At 43.7% G+C, this 18,227-nt stretch overlaps 2 protein-coding genes across 4 annotated transcripts in view; one reads left to right on the top strand and one right to left on the bottom strand.

Annotated features, from left to right (window-relative positions):
* Nucleotides 1-954: 954 nt before the first annotated feature.
* KDELC1 (KDEL (Lys-Asp-Glu-Leu) containing 1) lies at nt 955-13,830 on the bottom strand. The gene is made up of 10 exons (XM_014944214.1): nt 13,457-13,830; nt 10,847-11,052; nt 10,230-10,435; nt 9,379-9,456; nt 5,450-5,622; nt 4,075-4,312; nt 3,272-3,481; nt 2,826-2,915; nt 1,431-1,535; nt 955-1,221 (listed from the first exon to the last, which is right to left on the bottom strand). The coding sequence occupies exons 1-10, from the start codon at nt 13,633-13,635 to the stop codon at nt 1,204-1,206; spliced, it is 1,503 nt and encodes a 500-aa protein (XP_014799700.1). The 5' UTR covers nt 13,636-13,830; the 3' UTR covers nt 955-1,203.
* A 4,085-nt stretch (nt 13,831-17,915) lies between these two features.
* Nucleotides 17,916-18,227, top strand: part of BIVM (basic, immunoglobulin-like variable motif containing) — a 14,779-nt gene continuing 14,467 nt past the window's right edge. For 2 of the 3 annotated variants that reach the window (XM_014944123.1, XM_014944121.1), the window contains exon 1: nt 17,933-18,060. The gene's annotated coding sequence lies outside the window, so the exon portion shown is untranslated. Of the gene's footprint in view, nt 18,061-18,227 lie in introns of all 3 variants that reach the window. The other variant, XM_014944122.1, reaches the window with a different exon arrangement.

Raw genomic sequence — 18,227 nt, 5'->3', positions numbered from 1 at the left:
TTTAATTAATTTAATTTAGACTCAACTTTAAATCCATCTTTTTCAGATGATGTTGATATGTTTTGTGGTAGTAGCCGTTAAAAATATACTAACCTGGAAAAGTTTGAAATAGTAACAGAAAATGTGATCTCCCATAAGATTGTTTCTTGCAAATTCTTGTCCAGACTTCGCAATATTTTTTGCCTGTCAAAGAAAAAAGTTATTTTTTTTAAGTTCTCAAAAAACCAAGTAGTTACCTCAGGATGCCAGTATTGATTCTGGAGTTAAATAGTGTTGACAGTTTAGGGTAACTTACTTATTTTTATTTAAGCATTCTTAAAAGGCATTCTTATGAAAAGACTCTTAATTTTTCGGAAGTTCGATTTAATTTCAAATTAAGAGCAGTATTATGCATTTTTTAAAAAGTTGAATTACTTAGTATCTGTGGAAAGAAAACTGGTATTCTAAAAATAGACTGTTGGAACAATGATTGGTTTAGTTTCAATAGTCACTGTTCGATGCCGCTTAACTCTTTTCATGTTGCCAAAGAGACCGAGTTTCACAAAACATCCATCAAAATCATATGGAACTTAACACTTCCATATAATATTCCTAAAGCGTCCTATAGCACTGTGTTAGTCCTTCAGGTTAAAAAGGTGTATTATAAACCCCACATTATTATCTTTGAGCATACTGACTCTCTCAGAACAAAGTTACGGTCTAAAAAAGACAACTTTGGATAGATACATGGGGTTGGGAGGGTGGACTCACAGTTCTTTTTTACAGAACACACTTGCGAATACACTCAGTGCAACAAGCGTGAGTAATCTGAATGGTTTGGGCTGGAAGGGACCTTAAAGATCATCTAGTTCCAACCCCTCTGCCGTGGGCAGGGACACCTCCCCCTGGACCAGGCTGCTCATAAAGTTGCTAATAAGTATCTGCATTTCCAAGGTATCTCAGGCCAGTAAGACATCAGTGATACAAACGTGGTTTTTATTTAAAAAAAAAAATTATAAAAATGTTTTTGAACAAGGCTCTGCAACCACTGCATGATAAAAAGGAAAGGGGATGCTTGGTTTTCTTCCATATGTAGATCACGACACAGTAAACTTCATAATATCCATTGACATTATCCATTGGCATTTTAATCCAAGTTTTTCTTCTTCCCTTAACAAAGCAGTCCGAGTGTAGGTAAATATTTTAAAAAAATATTTTTTTCTGTCAGAGTTCATCTTTGGCCTGTAGTCAAGAAAGAAGAAACAGTTAATTGGAAACTCAATTTTTAAGTGTCTAGTCCTGCAAAAACATGAAGAAATGTTTCTAAGTTCGGCAGGTGTTAATGTTCTGGTAACTGACACCACGGGGTATTAAGCAACAGCTGTTCCCAAGCTGGTTGAGTAAGAACTGAAGACACCCAGCACTCACATTTAACACTCTATGTACTGTACCTTTTTTCTGTGGCAGGTACATGGAAAAAGGTCATCATCGGGCTGATGCACCTTCTCCATCCCATCTCTGATTTTTGGCTCACTCACTTGCAAGCTGGCATATTCCTGGTTTTAAAAAAGGATGGTATTGTTAATTCATAGAACCATACAATGGTTCAGGTTAGAGGGGACCTTAAAGATCATGGGGTTCCAACCCCCCTGCCATGGGCAGGGACACCTTCCACTAGAGCAGGTTGCTCAAAGCCCCATCCAGCCTGGCCTTGAACACCTCCAGGGATGGGGCATCCACAGCTTCTCTGGGCAACCTGTTCCAGTGTCTCACCACCCTCACAGTAAAGAATTTCTTCCTGATTTCTAACCTAAATCTCCCCTCTTTCAGTATAAAACCCTTACCCCTCATCATATTGCTCCACTCCCCGATAAAGAGTCCCTCCCCAGCTCTCCTGTAGGTCCCTTTTAAGTACTGAAGGCCTCAATAAGGTCTCCCCAGAGCCTTCTTTTCTCCAGGCTGAACAACCCCAACTCTCAGCCTGTCCCCATCGGAGAAGTGCTCTAGCTCTCAGATGAACAACCCCAACTCTCAGCCTGTCCCCATAGGAGAAGTGCTCTAGCTCTCAGATCAGCTTCGTGGCCCTCCTCTGGACCCATTCCAACAGGTCCATGTCCTTCTTGTGCTGGGGACTCCAGAGCTGGATGCAATACTCCAGATGGGGTCTCACCAGAGCGGAGTAGAGCTCTCGTGACCACCTCCCTTGACCTGCTGGCCACACTTCTTTTGATGCAGCCCAGGATGTGGTTGGCTTTCTGGGCTGCGAACACGCATTGCTGGCTCATGTTGAGCTTCTCATCCACCCACACCCCCAAGTCCTCCTCAGGGCTGCTCTCCAGCCATTCTCGTTAGATTGTCCACCTGGTTCTAAGTACTGCACCAACTCAGCTGAGTAACTCTGTAAAAGCTCTGGGGCTACACACACAATCTGTGACTCCACACTGTGTCACCGCCAGAGTAAGCAGATACTTTGCTGACAGGAGCCCCTTCGGGTGCCTCGCTGGAGGTTTGATACCTGGGTGCTAATGCACAGATATTTTCAGCTGTGGTTCGCAGGGCGCGCGTCTGACGTGGAATTCTTTGATCGTGGTGGGCAACATATTCTTGCAGATTAGATCAAGATTTATGGGATCCGATTGCTTCTCTCAAAGCGCCAGCGTAGTCTTAAGGGGTTTGATGGGAAGTAACAGCACGCAACGGTTGTAAACCCACTGAACCTCTTAATTGCTGCTACTTGCTTTGAGGCTTCAAGTACCAGCCTGGCCAGTTTCCAGCAGCTCCATTGCCCTCGATTCTCTGTGAGGGATTTCTATTTTTGTGGTAGTAGCCGTTAAAAATATACTAACCTGGAAAAGTTTGAAATAGTAACAGAAAATGTGATCTCCCATAAGATTGTTTCTTGCAAATTCTTGTCCAGACTTCGCAATATTTTTTGCCTGTCAAAGAAAAAAGTTATTTTTTTTAAGTTCTCAAAAAACCAAGTAGTTACCTCAGGATGCCAGTATTGATTCTGGAGTTAAATAGTGTTGACAGTTTAGGGTAACTTACTTATTTTTATTTAAGCATTCTTAAAAGGCATTCTTATGAAAAGACTCTTAATTTTTCGGAAGTTCGATTTAATTTCAAATTAAGAGCAGTATTATGCATTTTTTAAAAAGTGTTTTTCTTGTTTGTAGAGTTGATGACAATAATTTTTAAGTCCTTCTAATAGATTTTTTTTTGTTTCAAAGAAACACAGTTTTTGTTCTATTTTGTCGAGAAACATTGCTGATACTTCTAAAAGTATATTTACCTCTTCATCATGCTCTTTGGCCCACTGTAGTTTTTCTAGCAGATCACTCAGGTCACTTTTAAACGGAATATAATGTTTCCATGGCTGCAGCTCGTTATAAAAATGCTCATAGTAGATGGAGTCTTGCTTTAGCACCACACTGTTTCCTGCTAGTAGATAAGGCAATCTATAGGCTGCCACTGTGCCATCAATATTAATTTGATATTTATACTGGAAAGAAAATGACCATGGGTTATTAACAAACAGAAGATCCAAGTAGCTTGGTTAGGTTATAATCATTCTGAGGGCATTGGTGTTACTGACTTGCCGATATTGATTGAGAAATGTAGGATTGATAGGCAAGCATCAGTGTGTAAGTAGCTTTTATTATTTAGTTTGGAATTCATCACAGTGCAGGGTACACAGAGAGATGCCCTCTTCATCAATTAAGTTCTCCGGGAATTCTGAGCCGCTCATCCTCGGATGTGAGGGTAGATGTGCCACTTCATCCACCGATTTTCCCACTATGTTAGTTATGTTAGTAGGCCTGATCGCTGAATCAGGAAAAAGAAATAAAAAGGAACTTGGAGTTACACGGATTACACGAGGTTCTACAGAACCTTTAGATGTAAATCAACATTATCATCCTCAGCGTAAGAGCTACAGAGCGGTTAATGCCACAGGAAGGGATGCCTACTCATGCTTGTTATTGGGGGTGTGCTGAAAAACTAAAAAGCACTTCATTATCCACAATATATACAAAGTTACTTGATAATGGGGAAACACCAAGAACCTAGTTCTATGAAAAATGTCTACTGGCTTACCTTAAAAAAATCAAAAAATGAAATGTGCTTAACAATGGGGCCATAGAGGCTTTCATCATGTTTGAAAAAAAAGAAGTTTGTAAAAGCAGCATCTATGATCTCTGGGTATTTTCTGCTGAGTTTTACAAGTTCAAGCCTCTCTTTGCGGCTGTCACGTCCTCTCCAGAACGCTGTGGTGTTCTTGTCTTCCCATGGTGGACCAGTATTTGCTTGAACTGACATCATATCCAGACTGACTCTGGAGGAGAAAGAAAGGGATTTAATAGTGAAGCCCACTGGAAATTTTTTTTTAAGTGCAATTACTTAAAAGAGTTTACAGTACCAACAGGCAAATACCAAGGATGAAGGCAAGTCACGAGCACACCCATATATGTATTGTATAGAATCACAGAATCATGGAATCGTCTAGGTTGGAAGAGACCCTTGGGATCATCGAGTCCAACCATCTACCCTACTCTACAAAGTCATCCCCTACACCATGTCCCTTAGAACTTTGTAGCAATAAAAATATGTAAGGCATGTCAAGTTTACAGGCCAATGGCAAGACAGCATCAGTTCAATGACAACATGGCACGTGGAAAGTGTACCCGTCAGTTGTCATGGAAAAAAGTGGCTAAAAGGGGTTGTGGTTGCCAGACAGATTAAGGTGATACAAGGTAAGGCAGTGGCTGATAATGGTGATGAGGCAGTCACGATAGTCCAAAACAAGGTTTTTGTGTAACTAGCTTCATACAACATATTTCACTTCCTTTGCTAAACTAAAGCACAGAAATTAGGGAGGCAGGGAGGAGCAAACTTAGGGAAAGTCTTGATAATGAAGACAAGGGACGTCAACTGAATATAGTGAAATGACACACAGGTTCAAAGTGGATAACGAAGATGTCTTAGAAGGTGGCTTTGCAGTGCCTCAAGACAGTGACAGAGCAGTTAGGAAGTTATCATCAGCAATCAAAGTGGGAGATGGTAGACCCTAGGTTGAGAGTTCTGGCTATGCTGGGCTTTAAAAGGTACAGAAAAAAAGATTCTAGGAAAATCAGTAAAAAAGAGGCCTGGCTAGTTCTCAACATGTTCATGAGGGGAAAAACAAAGCAAACAAACAAAATACCTTCCCTCCAAGTGCTGTTTTCAGTGACTTCACCATGTTTAGATTAATCTTGGTTTTTGAAATGAAACAGTGAAATATTTTAACGTGTCATTTATGTTATACAAGACATAACTTGGTTAATGGTAAGATATTGAATATGCAGTGATTGCCCACCTCTTGGGTGCCAACGTCTCAATGAATGAGTAAAACAGTTAATACAGTGTTAATACAAATATCTTTTTGGAAGATCATTCACTGCGAATTTTGTGAAAATTTTAAGCAACTTCTTACCGTCCCATAGTCTCCAAAACAGAGTCTGTTAAATCATACGTTGGCATGACAATATCTTTTGACTCACTGGACCCACACCACGAGAAGATGGGATGCAGGTTCTGTGGGGGCTTCCTTTTCTCCAGAGGCCAGTCCCCCAAATTAACAAAAAACTCTACATCTGGCATTTTCACCTAAACAGAAGCAAAGCAGGCACAAGTGTGTTTTAATACAAAGCAGTACTCTTCTGCTGGCATCTTCCATTGTGAAAACAACCTCACTGAGAGAAAAAATAGCAAGGTCTCTAATATACTTCATGTACCTGTAATAAATTGTTAAAGTTCAGAAACATGTTAGAAGTTCTGTGACCACAGAGTAAAGCCTACAAGATACTATTATTTTTTTTAAAGATTTCCACAAAGTCACATAAATGCTCTCTATTTTTAAGAGATAGGAACACTCCGGTTTAGAGGATCGTTTCTTGTTATACATCACATGATTGGCCACACAATCTTTGTACCAGGCTAGCACTGGGATCTAGTAAGCAACTGTATAGTTCCAAGCTAAGTTGACAATATGGAAAATTGCTGTTGGGTGGTAAATTAGTTTTCTGTCACATCAGTGAACTGATTTGCCCTGTGACTGCATGACAACTAAATCCATCAGGAGAGAAGTAACAGAAATGAACAGCCATGATGAGAAGACCCTATTTAGTCAGTGCTGGAGTTAATTATTAAGCACAATACCCTCACTTTTTAAAAAATAGTTGGTAGCATGGAACTGCATCTGAAATCACTGTTGCAGCCAAAAAAGCAAGCAAAATATTGTTGATGGCCAGGCAATGTTGTAACACAACAAGACAGAGGGCATTAATTTTCCTGTTGTATGAAACTCTGATGCACCCTCATCTTAAGCACTGTGTGTGGTTCTGGTATCTGCAAGTGAAGTAAGAGAAGGTACAACAAAAGGCAGCTACTATGATAGGGATGGACCGGCTGCCCTGTGAGAAGAAGCTAAAAATGGTGGGACTCTTCAATTCAGAGAGCAGAAGGCTGAAGGCAACATATGGCTGAGTTTTACATGCCCTGAAGACATGTAAAACGTCAGTGCAAAACTGACGTTATGCCTGTTGTTATTTCACCCTCTTCATAATGCTTTTTTTAAAATATAAATCTCCACTATATCCCCCTCAGTTGCCTTTTTCACAGCAAAAGAATCCTAGTCAAATTAGCCTGACTGCATGCTCAGCCTTCCTGCTGTTCCTAGTCAAATTAGCCTGACTGCATGCTCAAACAGCCTTCCTGCTGCGTAACTCTTTTTGAGAAAGTGAAATGAGAACTGCACTGTGACAGGTTTCATGCTGCAATATCTTTTTTTCTTTTGTTTTTACCTCCCTCTTTAATAAGTCTTAATTGGGTACTTGACTATTATGAACATCTGATGAATATAGTGGCATTTTTGAAAGTGTAGGAATAACTCCAAGATCTCTGTCCTGACTACTAACAGATAATTTGGAGATCATTATTGTATGTGTGATTAGGAAGGGTTGTTGAAGTGTTATCATCAACTATCTTATTAGCTACATGAGAAAATATCTTCTCTGAAGAAAGAACAACATGAATGTTAATAATTTCCAAATTAAAATATATAAAACCATGTAAAAATAGCTTTTAAACATATTGCTGACTCATCATATATATGCATCAAAGCATTTCTCCTCTCAGAACCCTTTATTCTTCAGATCAGAATGGCTGGTCACAGGCTAACATTTCCAAATTCTTCTGTGACCCAAACAGGTTTCAGTAATTTTCAAATTTAATTTATCTTTATGGACAGAGGTAGAGATTAATAATTTGTCAAATATCAAACACTCTCCTAAAGAGTTGAAAATATTCTTCTCTAATTTGACGACATGGGAAAGCTTTTGGCAGAGACATCCAGAAATTCTAAATACAGAGACCCAAAGCAGTACTTTTTGTTTCCAGTCTATGACAGAGAAGGTTTCATTGTGTACCTTCATTTCAAAGGGGGTTTGGCTACATGGTCCAAGTTTCAACACTAAACTTTAGTTACAGTGCCATCTAATGGTTATAATGGGCATAAAACCCCTATGAATTCTATTTTATCTTTTGCAGACTCATTCAACAGGTTAAATCATCTTCTCCAGCCTGATACATCTATTGTCTTTCAGTCACACTGCCTTAATAGAAATTCCTGCAGTATCTAATGGGGATGAAACAAATTCTCTTTTCTAGATCTGTTTCTGTCTTTGGAGTTGGCAAATCTTTTCCAACGTGCAATTTAATTCCATTATTTCTTGTCCAACACTACTGACACAGGGAACACCTTATTGCCATATTCCATAGAGCAACCTTCTAGATAATTAAAGGCTATTAAAGGCTACATTCATACCTTCCCTTAGACACGGTTAGATGAAACAACCCCCGCTTAAATGAATCTTCATGTGTATGTCTAGTCATTCTCACTTTTCTGGGCAATGTTCATAATTGAACAATCTTTCCTGAAGCACACGACCCGAGAGTGGACACAGGAGCAAAACTGATTTATTACTAATCCTGAGTACAGTGGAAAGGTTACTTCACCTTTCTTTCATGTGTTTGTTCTGTTAATGTGTGTGTGTAGCTTCTCGCAACAGCATGCCACTATTGAGTCCTTAAATTTGTGATACTGTAATCTTCACATTTTTCTGCAGAAAACCACTCACTCCCTATTTTAAATGTGTCATAACTATATGACTTATCCAGTCTTTGTGTAGTATCCTGCCCATGTCAGTTTATTTTATCAATTTTCCACACAATTTCTCTTACTTGTTAAGAAAACTACGATGCTGTACCATGAGGTGCTTGCAGGATCATTCACTTTTGTTACCTGAAAAATCAATAAGCATATTCTCTAAATCCATCATTCAGTCAAGTTATTAAATGGAGACTGAGCCTAGGACAAAACACTGAAGAATACATTTGTGACACCTTTTGCCTCTCTGGAAACATTGGTAACTATTACTTAAGTAAGGGTTTCCAAGCAGCTTACAGTAGCTTCTTCTAAGGCAAGGTTTTCCTGTCTTGTTTGTGAGAAACTTGTGAGACACCCTCAAAAGCCTAACTAAAATTAAGATATTTGACATCCATACAGGAAGCTTATTATCTTGTTATAGAAAAAAATTAAATACTTATAACTTATTTTTATGTTAAATCCATGTTAAGTCCACTTATAAACAATGTGTTTATCAGATTTTTAAGGATTTCTTTTTTAGGTGAACAACTCCATACTTCAATAGCTCCTCTCTCTTCTTTCTTTTCTTATTAAAAGACAAAGTGCTTTGTCTTTTTGCAGGCAAAAATATGTATTAACTCAGATATCTTCGTATTTCTCTTATGTAATAATCACATACTTGTGTGTGCTGAAACTTCAGCCCTGCTATATTCTGTCACTATATATATAATGTCATTTTTTTTTTTTTCACAAAGTTTCCCTAGGGAAACTTTTTGTTTGTACATCAAGGGGGTTTCCCCACATGCCACCTGTTGGGCTTTTGGTGATCTTTATCAACCTTTCCTGTCTTGTTTTCAAAATATGGAATTTAATGGATAACAATACACATTCCGCATTTTTTTCAGTCATTCTGTAAAATTTTCTGTTAGATGCTGCAGGATGATTTATTTAGTGTACAGGGAACAAAAACCCACACTCTGTCCAAATCCATCAAACTCTCCTATAAAAGCTTGCTATTCAATTAACATTTGTGATACTTGATATACTAATCAGATAAGCACCCTAGAACATGCCAACTTCAAACAAGGGAAATGACCTTTCTGTTATTAATCAAAATACAAGAAGGGCTTTTTAACAGAAACTGCAACACTATTTGTTAAGCCCAGGCTTCCATAAATTAGGACATACAGAATGAATGACTGTACAGGTGTACTCACTTTTCTTGTCAAAGAAAGCAGTATGGCATCCATGAAAATTCTGAAGCCAACATGTTCCCCATACGTCTTTATATAAACCTGAAAATAAACAAAGGCTTTGCTGGTCTGGGGTTTTCATTTCAGAGAACAACTGGCACAATTTAGAGCTCTTTCAATCACTTAGTAATTAACTAGGCAGACAGATCCTATGGCCATATAGATTTATGAATCGGCTGTGCAGCTGTAGAAATCTCATACCTCTAACTCACCACAAAAAAGTAAACAAATAAAAAGCCAAGCTTTGCTTGCTTTTGCAGATGCTTTAGGTCTGTCTCATGGAAACAGAAACTGGTTGCTTGTTTCTGTTGTGTTCCATTGTTCTGTTTTCTTTATGAAACTCTACTGATGTCAGTACAGTTTTGTTAAAAAGAATTGTAGCTCTGATCCTCAGTGGAGCTAAGTGGTATATGTGGACTGCAGAATTATGCACAATGTAATTTATTGATGCATGTCAAATTGGATGATCGTGACACTCCACAGCAATATTACCCAGAGAACAGGAAACTGAATTAGCATTTAAGAGACTTGGGTCCGTGCCCAGTACTCATATTGATTGCTTGGAAAGTAATTTGCCTTTGCTGTGCTTTAGTTGCTTCAGCTGTAACGCGGACAAAAAAGCCCTTTACAAAGTAAGACAGATACTATTGAGCTCATATGCAAACTGCAAAGTGTTCAAGGGCAGAGAAGCAAGGAATTAAAATTTCTTAAAGAACACACAAGAAGAAGCCTTTCAACTGGAAAGAGCCAACCAGCCTAGTTGTATGACTTCCCACCAAAAGCCTGTATGGACTTCAGATCAACCCATTCCGTACCTCATTATCTTTGATGGTGTAATGACACAAACTCTGTCTCTGTCCAAATCTCTGTGGAATTTCTTTTGCAATCTTATCTGGATCAACAATGGGAAAATTTGCTAGGTCTCTCTGAATCTGTGGAATGATTTGAGGGCAGTTCATCTCTTCCAGCCACACACTGCTCTCCTCCTGAGGGCAGTCACAGTTTTCATGGTAAATAGGTCCTATCGGGAACACAATTATTATTTTAATAAATCACACTGTTGAGCTGTTGAGATCAGAAAAGAGGGTCAGGCACTGAACATTCATTACTTAGGGCCAAGTCTTCAGCAACTCTAAGTGGACACGTTTGAACTTTTTTATTAACTCCAAGGGAGTCACGCTTAACATCTGTCTCTGTGTGAGCCTTTTACATGCATTTGCTAGGCAACTGCTTCACAGCATTTGTTTCTTTCTATTATTTTGAACAGCATGCACAGGACACCTATAATGAATCCATAATTCCCATGGGATTTGATAGTTCTGAGAAGTACTGAGGTCCTGCAGAATCCTCTGCTAATCCTAGAACCCATTCTGGAACACAATTTAGGAGAAAAACCCACGACAGGAAATCTGTGTGTAGTGCTGCTTTTTACCTTTTAAAATATATGGAGACTCTGCAACATGTTTCTCTCCAGTTTTCACTTCTATCTTCAGGTTTTTGTAACTCGCATACATCCTGTATCTCACAAGGAAGGAACCATCTTTCCTGTCTAATACTTGCACACCAACCCGAGTGAACTGTTCATCAGGAGCAGTGATCTTCACCTGGAATGCATTTTCACCTGGTGATGAAGTGAACCTGCCAAGAGAATAAGTGGGAGCTCAATAAAAAAGTAAACACACAACAGCTTTCTTAGTCTGATCTCTTCCTTTTCAAGTCGACAGATTTCCAGTGACTTCTGGAAGCCACTTTATGAGCAGATGCTAATGTTCACAAGCAAGGGACGATTTTTCTGAAGAGAATTCTGCTAGGCTAACATCTCATGCTGTTAGAACTATTAGCTATCAAGAAGGCTCCACTTAGATGGAGGACTAGACTTAGGTTGGACTAGATGATCTTTATGGTCCCTTCCAACCTAGACGATCCTATGATTCTAGATACTCATGTACACACCTACAAAATGACTTGGTGCGCTACACGTGACTTCTGGAAGCCACTTTATGAGCAGATCCTAATGTTCACAAGCAAGGGATGATTTTTCTAAAGAGAATTCTGCTAGGCTAACATCTCACGCTGTTAGAACTATTAGCTATCAAGAAGGTTCCACTTAGATACTCATGAACACATCTCCAAAATGACTTGGTGCGCTACATGTTGAACAGTGTTAGAAATACGGTCTTTGCTTATATGGGATCAGAACACCTTCAAAAAATCCAGCATAGCTCTTGATTAGTAATAGCTCAAGTGTAAAACGATGGGAAGGCAGAGAGCATGCAGATAAACGGATCTTGGTGGATGTATCTTGATAAATCAAGGGGCAACAGTTTGAAACTGAAAGAGGGTAGATTTAGATTGGATATAAGGAAGAATTTCTTTACAAGTGTGGTGAGGCACTGGAACAGGTTGCCCAGAGAAGCTGTGGATGCACTATCCCTGGAGGTGTTAAAGGTCAGCCTGGATGGGGCTTTCAACAACCAGGTCTAGTGAAAAAAGTCCCTGTCCCATGGCAGGGACGTTGGACTAGATGATCTTTAAAAGTCTCTTCCAACCCAAACCATTCCATCATTCTACAAAAAAACACCAGGACAAGCTTCACTTTAGCAGCTTAATAAGTCTGTTACTTTACATACAGAAGCAAAATGTATCCTGCTTACTTTATTATTTTCCAAGTATTATTTAAGGAAGTGAAGAACAAAGTTAGACTTTTTAATCATTATGTTAGCTCATACAGGGTGGGGGTGGAGAAAGAATATTACAAAAGCCAGTGGCTTGGTAGGGAAAAAACATTATAGTGGGATCATGTCATTCAATGTGTACTTATGACATCTTGGTAAAATTCACCATACACCAATCACAGAAAAATCTCAATAAAACCAAATAATTTGAAAATTAATGACATTATCACACATCACAGAGGTATATCACACATCACAGTTGGCATGGTCAAAATGCTGCATTTGCCAACCTTCTTCCACCTCTTTAAACACAGTCCCAAATATGTAGGGGGAGCTTAGGATAAAGATGGAGGGACTGGGAGTTCCTGGACTAATGGATTACAGCACAGCAGCCTGGTCACCTTTCCCGAAACTTGTCCAGACATATTAGAGAATTGCCAGTTCAACTAAACACAGGAAATATTTACTGGCCAAGATAAGCTGAATTGACAGTTTCCAGACTTGTGCATGTCACAGTGCATCTAACCTGGACAACCTGGAGGGAGCACTCTGAGCTCCTATCCCATTTGTATGGTCAGGGTTTCTTTCCTGTAGAAATGGAAAGCCGTGAGTGTCCTCTGAAAACTCAGTCTACCTCTTCTGTTCCTATGAAGTTGATTTAACGGTATATAGAGTGCTTCCTAAATGACTCTACAGATCTTGCGCCTATGCGTTTAGGTCAAATACTGATGTTCCTAAGAGTGGAAACAAGCAGGTCACCCGAGCAGGTATATGATAAATTAAATATACTAGTTATTGTTAAGGTTTTGACAAAGCAGAACAAATCGTAAATTGCTGGCTGGACCAATGCGTGTGTTTTGCTGTTGAATATTTTCATTGTCTTTTCTTATCTCATCCCCTTGTGTGGTTATTTGATACTCCTAAAAGGATTAATTAGCTTTTTCTAAGTGATACACAGAAAAAAGTCACGTAGAGAGCTTTCGGCACCAGTAGTTTCCCTTCCTGAAGGAAAACACCCCAGTAAATCTCTGCCTAAAAGGTGAAATCGGTTCAGCAGGAATATGGGCATGCAAGGTCAGTCCTGCGGAGGCCGTGCTGGCGCTGCTGCCGTTCGAGGCGGGGAGCTGGACAACCCAGCAATTACGATTTGGGGCCAGGGCCTGCAAATATTTAAGCGGTTGCCCACCGAGGGGAAAGCCACGCACCCGGGAGGGGGCGGTGATGCCTGGGGAAGGGCGCGTAAAAAGCCCCGCCGCCCTCCTGGCCGGGAGCGGGGAGGTGGGCAGGCAGCCTCACTTTTTAACCTTTTTTTTCTACCCATAACCGGCGTCTCCGCGGAAAGCAGCCACCGCCGCCGCCACGCTTACCTCTGCCCTTCGGCGTCCACGGCCTGCACGTAGAAATAGCGGGCGGGGAGGGCAGCCTCCGCCCGCAGCCCGGGCCCCCATACCGCGCTGCGCTCGGGGCTCGGCCGCCCGCCCCCGCCCGCCGCGGCCCCCGCCGCCACGACTCCCAGGGCGACGCAGAGCGGCCACAGGCCACGCATTTACAGCGCCGGGGCGCGGGAGGGAGCGCAGCACGGGGACCTTTCCTCCTTCCCTCCCTCACCGCCGCACCGGGGAGTCCCGCCCTCGGCGCGGCTGCATGGAGGGGGCGGCGGGCGTGGAAGGGGAGAGATGGCGGGGCCGCCCTGTCCCGGCTGCCGGCTACGGCTCCTCAGGGAACCATTCCCGCAGCGCCTGAGGGCAGCGGGGCGGGCGGCAACGCGCTTCCGGCGCGGAGGGGGGCTGCTGGGAGGTGTAGTCCGGATGAGGAGGGGGCGGCCGGCACCGGGTTATCCCCGAGCTGCCTCAGCCCCGGAGCGGCCCGCTGGGCCCTCCCTGGGATCCACCGCCAGGATCGCCTCAGAGGAAGGGGAGCGGGAAAAGCCGGCTCAGCCCGTGACTCTGACTTACACGTCCCGACATCGGGGTTTTCTCCGTGTCACGAGCTCAAGTCCAACCCCCACCTTCGTTTCCCTAAGGTTAGGGTGAGAAACAAAAGAGTTTACGATCGGGAAAAGCAGGTTTTCAGAATCCTCCACCGAGCAGCAGAAGCAAGGACATGGCATTCAAGAAGCTCAGGTCACTGTCCTGGAGAGCTGGGCACCTCACAGCCCGCTGACATGGCGGCAATGCCCCACACAGGCCTTGGACGACTCAACTCAAATGATCCTACCTCAGGTTTAATGAGCGGATAAAAAGCATTAAAAAGGAGCCACAATGTTTATTGAAGCACTGAGAATCAGAAATATGCTGATTTTAGTCCTAGTAAATCCTTAGCGTCTCCATATTTAGAATAGAATCATAGAATTGTCTAGGTTGGAAGGGACCTTTAACATCATCTAGTTCAACCATCAACCTAACTCCGCTAAAACCCATCACTAAACCATGTTTCTAAGCACTATGCCAACCCGTCTTTTGAATACCTCCAGGGATGGTGCCTCAGCCACTTCCTGGGCAGCCCATTCCAATGCTTAATGACCCTTTCAGTGTAAATTTTTTTCCTAATATCCAGTCTTAACCTCCCCTGGTGCAACTTGAGGCCGTTTCCTCTTGTCCTATCTCCTGTGACTTGGGAGAAGAGACCGACCCCCACCTTTCTACAATCTCCTTTCAGGTAGTTGTAGAGAGCAATAAGGTCTCCCCTCACCCTCCTTTTCTCCAGGCTGAACAACCCCAGCTCCCTCAGCCTCTCCTCATAAGACTTGTGCTCCAGACCCCTCATCAGCTTCATTGCCCTTCTCTGGACCCACTCCAGCACCTCAATATCTTTTTTGTGGTAAGGGGCCCAAAACTGGACACAGTGCTCAAGGTGGGGCCTCACCAGTGCCCAGTACAGGGGGACGATCACTTCCCGAGTCCTACTTACCACGCTGTTCCTGATACAGGCCAGGATGCTGTTGGCCTTCTTGGCCACCTGGGCACACTGCTGGCTCATGTTCATCTGACCAACACCCCCAGGTCCTTTCCACCAGGCAGCTCTCCAGCCACTCTTCCCCAAGCCTGTAGCGCTGCATGGGGCTGTTGTGACCCAAGTGCAGGACCTGGCACTTGGCCTTGTTGAACCTCATACCATTGGCCTTGGCCAGCTGATCCAGCCTGTCCAGATCCCTCTGCAAAGCCTTTTTACACTCCAGCAGGTTGACACTCCCACCCAACTTGGTGTCATCTGCAAACTTATTGAGGGTGCACTTGATCCCCTCGTCCAAATCATTGATAAAGATGTTGAAGAGAACCAGCGCAGTACTGAGCCCTGTGAGACACCACTCGTGACCGGCTGCCAACTGGGTTTAAATCCATTCACCACCACTCTCTGGGTCCAGCCCTCCAGCCAGTTTTTAACCCAGTGGAGAGTACTCCCATCCAAGCCTTTCAGCAGTCACTCCTGAAACTCCGAAATTTCTAGGTCATCAAGATGAAAGCAAGCCAAAGGTGGTTCAAGTTGGACAACTAGCAATGATGCATGTGCTTATTCCTAAATAGAGCTTTTCTAAAAGGTTGGAGTTTGGCTGCTATGTTCTGTTTATCTGAATGTTTTTACATGTATACATAAAATCTTGAAAACTTCAAACCTCAAATTTAGGTCAGGGTTAATAGCACTGGACTCCAAAAAGTAGTGAACTTCTTTTGCACAGAAAAGCAGACGCAGAAAGCAAGAATGAAATGCCCACACTATTCCTAAATATGTACCCACACACACATACCCAAATGCTTTCCGTTGTCACTTAGCTACGGAAACCTCACCCAAATTAACAGGAGAACTTCAATCCCAGAAGGCATTTTTAGTTTTGCTCTTTATTACTTTTCTCTTGTTAAGGGAAACAATACAGAAAATGGAACCTTATCATCGAAGAGTCATGAATTTGGAAGAGCTCTTGTATTTTACATTTTGAAATACTGCAAATGTGCTTTATAGAAAAGCACAGAAATAAATCACTTGCTTGGAGAAAATTGCAAGCTGAAAAACAACCACTTGGGTCAATGAACGTCGTCTTTTCCAACACGCAACTGAACCACAAAATGCCTTAAAAAATTACTCAGCTCCAACTTCTAAAGACATAGTTTTTGTCTCCTGCTGTTCCCATTGGCATGGTTTTTCAGGACATTCAGCAGTGAGAAGACTTGTGATTTCCAGTCTGAAAATTCACACAGGCCCCATTTTATTTCGGCGACCCTTTAGCTTCTCTCCCTTCCCTGTCTTCACTTTCTTGATGTATGTTACAGGCTGTGTTTTACACTCCCTCTCAGCTTATGTTTTGCTGCATGAGACAAGCCAGTCTCCTTTAGTGAAAGAACTTTCAAGATATTTTTATGTAAAAACAAATTTCATAGCTGTAGGATTCACAGAACATCCCTTCCCCTTCCTAGCAGGATGGCAATCAGCACATTAAAAAAAGGCACAGCAGCGATGAAGTGAAGGGGACACATGTCCTTCTCCCCTCCCGCCTCTCTCTCCTCCAGCTTTTCTTCCCCCACATCGGCGCAGCCCGGGGAATCTGTGTACAGATCTGGCACTATTTGTCAGCACCCAAACAAGCCGTAAAATAAATCACGCAACCTAATTTTAGTCCTGGCTGGCAAAGCCCAATGCTGCTGCTATCCTAAATGCCTATCATTTGGCTCAGAGAAAAGAAAAAAATGCTTTGGAAGCAGAATTGTTTAATTACTTCAAAGGCTGTTGGCCGACAGAGGCTTCCAGCTGGCGAAGGCAGAAGGGATGCTCTCTGCAGCAGAGACAGGTCGCCTCCGGCTTCCGAAGCCACATCCAACTCCCAATCTGATCTGAGGTCTTCTCCTACTCGTGTCCAGGGGGTGGCCAACTCGGCTGTGCCCACCCTTGCCAGAGGACTTCTGCAACTCTGCTCTGCTTAGCTACTGACAATTAGCACATAAATCTAATGCTTGAGGAGAGATTCGATTCTTCTTTCCATGATTTGCAGTCCTTCTCACAGAAATACTCCCACGGGAGCGGGGGCTTCACGTTGTGAGGGCACCCCACTGCCATCGCCAGCGCCAAACCCTCCCTCAGCAGCATGCCACCTAGCTTTTTATCTTGTTTTGGTTTTTTATTGTAGATTTTATAGCTTACAGATCTGAATGTTCAAAAATAAATACATTTTTGAATAATTGTGGCAGCACTGAAAAGTGCTCCAGCCGTGTCTTCAGCGTCACTCTTGTTTGTTCACGTTAAAGATCTCCAGTAAAGATGAGACGGGAAATACCGTCGGCAGTTCCGGACACTGTTACCTGAAACAATCTTTTGTCCTTTTACACGGATGTCCCGAGGCATTTCTGTCACACAGACTCTTACCGTGGGCTGAGGGACACCAAGGGAAACCCTGTAGACGCAAAAGGCCCGGACCCCTGTCCCTCCATCTGTCCCTGTTCCCGGCAGGAACCCAGCCCTTACGTTTATGCTCCTCGACCCTGAGGGGGGGACGCAGCCACGTCCCCAGCGCGACGCCGAACCCGACCCGCGATTTGTCCCCGCCGCCATCCCGGGCTGCTCCTCCCTCCCCCGCCGGCGGGCCAGCAGCGGGCGAGACCACGAGGGCGCAGGGGGGGGACGGACACGCACACACACACACACAAAAACACACACACGGCCGCAGAGGGGCCTCTCACGGCGCCGAGGCCCAGTCGCCGCCCGGCCGGTTTACCCGAGACACCGTGAGGGCCCGCAGCGGGGAGGACGGCCGCCGCCACCGCTGAGCCCCCCCCGCGCCTCCCCCCCTCTCTGCCGGCTGCGGGAGTTGGTGCCGGCGGCGGCGGCGCTGAGGAGGCGGGGGGCGGCGGGGGCGCAGGTGAGCCCGCCGCGCGGCATCCACCTCCCCCCCCGCGCGCCGTGTCTGTTTCCGGTGCGCTCGCGTCCTCGCTCCGCCGCCGCCGCCGCCGGGGGAGGCGACGCAGGCGGGCGCTGCGCCGCGCAGGTAACCGGCTGGGACCGCGGGTCGCGCCGCCCTTCCCCTTCCTCCCCACCGCCGGCCCTCGCTGGCGCCGTGGAAAGGAGTAGGCCCAGCCTCCCGCCGAGCCGCGGGCCCTTCCCCCAACCGGCGGCTGTTCACTCCGGAACCGACTGGCGGCAGCGGCGCCGGGG

This window comes from Calidris pugnax, unplaced genomic scaffold, assembly GCF_001431845.1.
Source record: "Calidris pugnax isolate Ruff unplaced genomic scaffold, ASM143184v1 scaffold69, whole genome shotgun sequence".
NCBI lineage: Eukaryota > Metazoa > Chordata > Aves > Charadriiformes > Scolopacidae > Calidris > Calidris pugnax.
The sequence above is the reverse complement of the archived record's forward strand: the minus strand, read 5'-3'. Positions and strand labels throughout refer to the sequence as shown.

Coding starts and splice junctions, on each gene's coding strand:
- KDELC1 (XM_014944214.1), bottom strand. CDS start 13,635: ATGCGTGGCCTGTGGCCGCTCTGCGTCGCCCTGGGAGTCGTGGCGGCG. Junction 5,623..9,378: donor TGCTTTCTTTGACAAGAAAA/GTGAGTACACCT, acceptor GCTTCTGTTTAG/GTGAAAATGCCAGATGTAGA. Junction 1,536..2,825: donor ACTATTTCAAACTTTTCCAG/GTTAGTATATTT, acceptor TTTTAAAACCAG/GAATATGCCAGCTTGCAAGT.